Consider the following 7,418-nt stretch of genomic DNA (forward strand, 5'->3'; position numbering starts at 1 on the left):
GTCAAATTTAATGAAAAACAATCTTTAGGAGGTAATTAATAAATATTTAATAAATATTCACAAATAAATAATAAATAACAAATAAATAGCGAACACATATTAATAAATAAATAGCAACAAATAATTATTAAATAATTATTAAATAATTAATTCATAAACTCAGCACCCACCGGCGCTGAAGCTGAGGTAGAGGTGACGTCGTTAATTAAGCCTCGTTAACGAGGCCACCCTGACCACGCCCCTTCCCAGTGCTCCCAGTGCCAAACTGGGATCGACCAACTTCCAAATCCCAACGTCGGGTTTGTTCCCGCCTCAACTGGGGGCTAATTAATGAGCCGGTCATTAATTAAGAGGGTAATTAGCCAGCTAATTAATGAAGGGATGGGAAAATCCATGGCTCCACCCCCTTTCCCAGTGCTCCCAGTGCTAAACTGGGATGGCTCAGCTTCCGAATCCCAACGTCGGTGTCTCCTTCCGACCCGGAGCTCTTCGACCTTAATTAATTAAGGTTAATTAAGCCAGGATGAGAGGGGGGTGCCAGTCCTGGGTGCCACCGGGGGGTGACAAAGGAGGTGACACCCACAGAGAGGGACAGGAGCCACCCACAGGCGCCACCGGCGTCGTCCCGTTGGCTATCCCGGCGTTCCCGGCGGGAATTTGGGGCTCCTCTGGAATTGGGGGGGTCCTGGGTGTCCCCAAAGGGGTCTCGGTGACATCGGTGATGACATCGGTGACGCCGACGTCCCCCGGCGCGTTGTAGATTTGGGTGCCCACCACGGCCAAGAGCAGCACCAGGAGTCGTTTGGCAGCGCTGGGTTCTTCGGAGGGGAGGGGGCGACGCACCTGAAGGGGTTAAAAAAAACCCAAAACATTAAAGGGGTGGGGTCAGGGCTCAGCTGGATGAGGGAATTCCTGGGAATTCCGGAAAAATTCCCGATGGGAAAAGTGGTCTGAGGTGGGATTAGAGGATGGGTTAAGGTGGGTTGGGGAACCCATCCAAGGCGTGACCCTGCCTGATCCTGCTTAGCTTCCCAAACCGGTTGGGGGATTTAACCCCCCCTGGGGTAAAAAATTCCCATTTTTGGGTAAATAATTCCCATTCTGGGATAAAATTTCCTCTGGTTTTGGATAAATAAATCCCCAATCAGGGGATTTTTGGGGAAAAAAGTTCCTTTTTGGGGTAAATATTCCATAGTCGGGTTGGGGAACCCATCCAAGGCGTGACCCTGCCTGATCCTGCTTAGCTTCCCAAACAGGTTGGGGGATTTAACCCCGCCTTGGGTAAAAAAATTCCCGTTTTGGAAAAATAATTCCCATTCTGGGATAAAATTCCCTACTTTTGGGTCAATAAATCCCATCCTGGAGCAAAAATTTCCGAGGGGAGGGCCCCAAATCCAACCCCGAGGGCTCCAGGAAGGGCTGAGTCAGAGCGGAGGGGGTGGAAGTGACTCAGTCTCCCCCACAGCTCCGGGAAATGAGGCTAATTAAGGATTCCGGACGTGGAATTCCGGGAATTTGGGATTTGGGAAGGATTTGGGGGGATCTAGAGAAGGTTTGGGGGGTATCTGGGGCTTATAAAGGGGTGTACGGGGGGATACAGGGGGATTTGAGGGCATTTGGGGTAAGTTTAGGGGGGATTTGGGGCGGATTTGGGAAGTTTAAAACGGATTTAGGGATATTTATGGCGAGTTTGGGGAAGTTTAGGACGAATTTAGGGAATTTTCGGGCGAGTTTGGGAACTTTAGATCGAATTTAGGGACGTTTAGAGCGAGTTTGGAGCAGATCAGGAGGAATTTGGAGTTCAGGGCGAGTTTCGAGGGGTTTAGGACAAATTCGGGCAAGTTTAGGGCCGAATTCGTAGGAGATTTAGGGCAAAATTAAGGCTTTTAGGGCCATTTGGAGGAGAATCTGGGCGAGTTTGGGAAGTTTAGGGTGAATTTGGGGGGAGTTTGGGGCAAATTTTCCGAGTTTCGGGCGAGTTCAGGGGGGTTATGGGAACTTCTGAGTTCTATAGGGGACGTAAAAAATTTAAGGTGACCCAAACGACCCCAAAAGCTGAAAATTCAGGGTGAAACCCCCCCCAAAAAAAAAACCCAAAAAAATCCCTTTCCATACTCACAGCGGGCGGATAAAGAACGCGGCGATGCCGTCGCCGAGGCCTGGAAGGGCCGGGGCGAGCCGGGAGGGGTTCGAAGGTGAAGTGACGAGGTGGGGACGGTGCCACCCCTTTGGGGACACTCTCGGGATGTCCCCAAAACCGCCCCGGACACGCGGCCGTGGCCGCAGCCGCCGCCACCATCGACATCGTCACAGGAAACGCTGGGATTCGAACCCGCGGCCTCGGGGTTATAAAGGGAAGGGGAAGCCACGCCCACGCAGCGATTTGATTGGTGGATGGGGGTGGTTTATTGAGGAGGCCACGCCCGCTCGAGGGGCGGGGATTTGGGGGAATTCCCGAATTCTGAGTCACGGGCGGGAGTTTTTGCGTCATTGCCGTAAAAAAAATAGTGATTAAAAAAAATCGGGATGGGCGGGGAAAAAAACGGGAATTTTTTGGAAGGGGAAGGGGATTTTTTGGAAGGGAAAGGGAATTTTTTTGGGGGGGAAAAAAGGGGAATTTTGGGGGGAAAAGAGGGAATTTTTTGGGGGAAAAAGGGAATTTTTTGGGGGGAAAAGACGGAATTTTTGGAGGGGGAAGAGGGAGTTTTTGGAGGGGGAGAAAGGGAATTTTTGGAGCTGAAAAAGGGAAATTTTGGGGGGGAAAAAGGGAATTTTTGGGGGGGAAAGGGAATTTTTGGGGGGAAAAAAGGGAATTTTTTGGGGGAAAAAGTGAATTTTTGGGGGGAAAAAAGGGAATTTTTTTGGGGACAAAAGGAATTTTGGAGGGGGAAAAGAGGGAATTTTGGGGGGGAAAACCGGGAATTTTTGGAAGGGAAAATCGGGAATTTTGGGGGAGGGGAAGGAGGAGCTCCCAGTATTCCCAGTAACGAAGGAATTCATTTCAAATCGATTTAAATCCAAATCTTTATTAAAATTTCATGAAAGGCCTCAAAAACGAGGAAATTTTATTGGAATTAAAGCTCAAAAAATATTCCCAAAAAACCAAAAGAAAAAAACCCCAAAAATTCCCAAAAATTCCCTTAAAAAAGCTCCGAAAATCCCTAAAAAAAATCTCCCCCAAAATTCCCGGGATTTTCCCGTTTTGGCTCCGTTTTTTTCCTCCCTGGATTCTGTCCCTCGGTGGCCTCGACCTGGGAGGGGATGAGAGACCCCAAAATTCCCGAAATTCATCCCAAAATTCCCCGAATTCTCCTCAAAATCCTTCAAATTCCACCCAAAAATCCTCAAATCCCTGAAATTTTCCCAAAATCCCTCAAAATCTCCCCAAAATTTCACCAAAAATCCCTGGAATTCCCCCCAAAAATCTCAGAATTTCCCTGGAATTCCCAAGATTTCATCCCCAAATCCCCAAATTTCATCCCAAAATCCCAGGATCCCCAAATCCTCATTTCCATCGGGAATTCCCAAATTCCTGGATTTTCCCGACCCAGTTCCCTCTGTCGGGCGTCGTTCCCAGGTTCATTCCCGTTGGAATTCCGGGAATTCCCCAAATTTCGGGATTTGGTCCCAATTTTCTGCCTCCGGTTCTTACGTGGGGGGGCCACGAGAGACCCTCACGCCTTTGTGGGAGGAATTCCCAAAAAAATTCCGGGAATTTTGGGCTCCAGGTGGTTTTCTCCCAAATTTCCAGGGTTTTTTTCCCTAAATCCTGGATTTTTTTCCCCAAATTCCAGGATTTTTGCCCCAGAATTCCAGGATTTCCCCCCCAAATCCAGAAGTTTTCCCAAAATCCCGGATTTTTTCCCCCCCCCAAATTCCAGGATTTTTCCCTAAAATCCAGGGATCTTTCCCCAAATTCCAGCCGGTTTTTTCCCGCCTTACCTGAGCTCTGATCCGGAGCCTTCGTCCATAGGGATTTTCCATAGGGGAATTTGGAATTTTCCATAGGGGAATTTGGGATCTTCTATAGGGGATTCAGGAGCTCCTGTCCCCTATACAATGTGTAGGGTTGCCCTATAGGATTCCCTATAGGACGAGTCCCCTATGGGATCATTCCCCTATAGAATGTGTAGGGTTCCCCTATCGGATTCCCCTACAGAATGTGTAGGGTTTCCCTATAGGATGAGTCCCCTATAGGGTGAGTCCCCTATAGGATGAGTCCCCCATAGGGTGAGTCCCCTATAGGGTGTGTAGGGGCCGGCGTGTGCCGGGGCTGTGTCCGGCTGCCCCGGCCGTAGGTGACCCCGGCCTTGCTGTGCCCTATAGGCGCCCTATAGGGGGCGGCGCACGGGACAGCGCCCCCCGCTGGGCTGCAGGGCCCTATGGATCCCCCTATGGATCCCCTATAGAATCCCTTAGGGATCCCCTATGGATCACCCACAAATCCCCTATGGAATCCCCTTATGGGTCCCCTACAGATCCCCCATGAAACCCCAATAGATCCCACATAGATCCCCCATGGGGCCACCATGGAATCCCCTTATGGATCCCCCATGGAATCCCCTATAGATCCCCCCATGGATCCCCTACAGAATCCATTAGGGATCCCCTATGGATCACCCACAGATCCCCTATGGAATCCCCTTATGGATCCCCAATGAAACCCCAATAAATCCCCCACAGATCCCCTATGGAATCCCCTTATGGATCCCCCATAGATCCCCCCATGGATCCCCTATAGAATCCCTCCCCCCCCCCCCCAAAAAGAGGGGCTGGGCGGCATCTACAGAGCCCCTATATAACCCCCCAATGTCCCCTATAGGACCCCAAACCCCCCCCATAGAGCCCCCAGCCCTATAGACCCCCCCAAACCCCCCTACAGACCCCACAAAACCCCTCAGACCCCTCCATAGGTCCCATATAGGGCCCCCAAACCCCCCTATAGACCCCATAAGGGCCTTCAAACCCCCCCCCAAACCCCTCCAAATGTCCCCTATAGGGAAGTCCCCTATAGCTCCCATAGGTCCCCCAACCCCCCCCACGAAGGGTCAAGACACGCCCCCCGAAATCCCCTATAGACCCCCAGACCTCCCCTCCCCCCCCCCCTCCATAGGTCCCATATAGGGCCCAAATCTCCCCCCCTCCCCTCCCCCCAGCCCGAAGCCCCCTATAGCTTCCATAGGTTTCGGATATCCCCAGAAACCACTCCGGATATTCCCCCAATCGCCCCTATAGATTCCCCTATAGGTCCCACCCCACCCCCCCCACCTTCCATAAGTGCCCACCTCCCCCCCCCCCCCCCCCCGCCCCCACAAAAAATTCCATAGGTTTCGGATATCCCCAGAAACCACTCCGGATATTCCCGATTTCCCCCCCCAAAACCTCCCCTATAGATCCCCTAGAGGTCCCCTAGACCCCGCCCGACCCCCCTTTAACCCGCCCCTACACCATCCATACGTCCCAAAAACCCCCTTAACCCACCCCCCCAAATATCCCCTATATCCCCCCCCCCACCACACCCCGCCCTTCTTTACCCCCCTCAAACCCCTTTAAATCCCCTCCGGACCCTTTTTAGAAGCCCCCAGACCCATTTTGAGCCCTCCAGATCCCCCAAATCGCCCCTATAGAGCCCCTATGGCCTCCATACGTCCCCCGCCCGCTCGCCCTCAGCCGCCTCTGTCATGGCGGCCGCCACCTCCCCCTCACGGCAGCGAGGCCACGCCCCCCGCGAGGCGAGGCCGCCGATTGGCTTCCTCTCCCCCAGCGACAGCGCTGATTGGTTGCCTCTCTTTCACCGCCAGCGCTGATTGGTTGAGAGGGGCGGAAGGCGGGGTTTAGTGCTGAGGGAGAGCGGGCGTGGTTTTGGCGGGAAGGAGGGGTGATGGCGGATGATTGACGTGCGTATTATAATTAGGGGGGTTGTGATTATGCAAATAAAGGGGCGGGGTTTGATATTAGGGATAAAGGCGGGAATTATCCCAAAAATTTGGGAATTTTCCCTAAAAATTCCTTAAAAATGGACGGTGATCCCAAATAAACGGGAAATAGGGGAGAAATCTCTAATAGTTAATAATTTAGGCCGGAATAATCGCTAATAATCGCAAATTATTGTTGGTAATAATCATTAATAACAGCTAATAATGGGGTAATAATCACTAATAATGCGGGGAAATTAGGGAAAAATTGTAATAACCCCAAATAAAGGGTGAGCAAGGGAGAAACCGCCAATAATGGCCAATTGGGTAATTATAAGAGTTAATAATGGCTAATAATTGGGGTAATAATGACTAATAATGGGGTAAAACCGCCTAATAATGGAGAAATAATCACTAATAATTGGGAAATAACGGCTATGAATAGGTAAAGTAATTAATAATGGGGAAATAACCGCTAATACTGGGAAATAATGAATAATAATTGGGGAGTAGTGATTAATAATGGGAAATAATTGCTAACGATCAGAAAATAATTAGTAATGATGGGAAATAATTGCTAATAATGGAAAATAATGATGAATAATGGGGAAATAATAGGTAATAATAGGAAACAATGACTAATAATTGGGAAATAACGGCTACTAATGGGAAATAATTACTAATAATCGGGAAATAATGATGAATAATCGGGAAATAACCGCTAATAATAGGAAATAGTGACTAATAATCAGGAAATAACGGCTAATAATGGGAAATAATTACTAAAAATCGGGAAATAATGATGAATAATGGGGAAATAACCGCGAATAATGGGAAATAATGACTAATAATCTGGAAATAATGATGAATAATCGGGAAATAACCGCTAATAACGGGAAATAACGACCGATAACGGGGAAATTATGACGAAATCGGCCAAAAATCGGGAATTTCTCCCTAAAAAACTTCGGGAATTCGACCCCTCCCCCTCCCCCCTTTTCCAGCTGTTCTCCCAAAAAACAGCTGCGGGGTCACGTGACTTTTCCCAGGGATTCCCAACCCCCTTTTCCCAAATATTTTTAGGATCCGGCTGGGGCGGGGGGAGGGGCGGGAGCCCCAGAGAGGGGGGGACCCCAAAAATCGGGAATTTTGGGAATGAGAGGGTTAAAAAAAAATGGGAATTTTGGGATTAAAAAAAAAAAAAATTTAATTTTTTTAATTTATTTTAAATTTTTTTAAAAAAATTTATTTATTTTTTTTTCCCTAAAATTATTCCATTTTTTTTAGGGAAAAAAGGGGGGGAAAGGCTGAAAAATGGGAATTTTTGGGATAAACTGGTCCAGAAATGGGAATTTTTGGGGATAAAAAAATCCCGAAATGGGAATTTTTGGGCTAAAAAGTCCCGAAATGGGAATTTTTGGGGATTAAAAAGTCCCGAAATGGGAATTTTGAGGGGTTTGGGAATGAAATGGTCTCAAAATGGGAATTTCGGGAATGAAAAAA

The 7,418-nt window shown here is 48.8% G+C and overlaps 1 protein-coding gene across 1 annotated transcript; it reads right to left on the bottom strand.

Annotated features, from left to right (window-relative positions):
* Window positions 1–369: 369 nt before the first annotated feature.
* Window positions 370–5,673, bottom strand: IER3 (immediate early response 3). The gene is made up of 3 exons (XM_086870817.1): window positions 3,943–5,673; window positions 2,120–3,251; window positions 370–843 (listed from the first exon to the last, which is right to left on the bottom strand). The coding sequence occupies exons 2-3, from the start codon at window positions 2,489–2,491 to the stop codon at window positions 514–516; spliced, it is 702 nt and encodes a 233-aa protein (XP_086726943.1). The 5' UTR covers window positions 2,492–3,251; window positions 3,943–5,673; the 3' UTR covers window positions 370–513.
* Window positions 5,674–7,418: the final 1,745 nt, after the last annotated feature.

Source organism: Cyanistes caeruleus, chromosome 33, assembly GCF_971803275.1.
Source record: "Cyanistes caeruleus chromosome 33, bCyaCae1.hap1.1, whole genome shotgun sequence".
NCBI classification, from domain to species: domain Eukaryota; kingdom Metazoa; phylum Chordata; class Aves; order Passeriformes; family Paridae; genus Cyanistes; species Cyanistes caeruleus.

Excerpts from the sequence above, each read along its gene's own strand:
- IER3 (XM_086870817.1), bottom strand. The coding sequence starts at position 2,491 with ATGACGCAAAAACTCCCGCCCGTGACTCAGAATTCGGGAATTCCCCCA. Across the intron at positions 844-2,119 it reads GCGTTCTTTATCCGCCCGCT|GTGCGTCGCCCCCTCCCCTC; the intron begins GTGAGTATGGAA and ends TAACCCCTTCAG.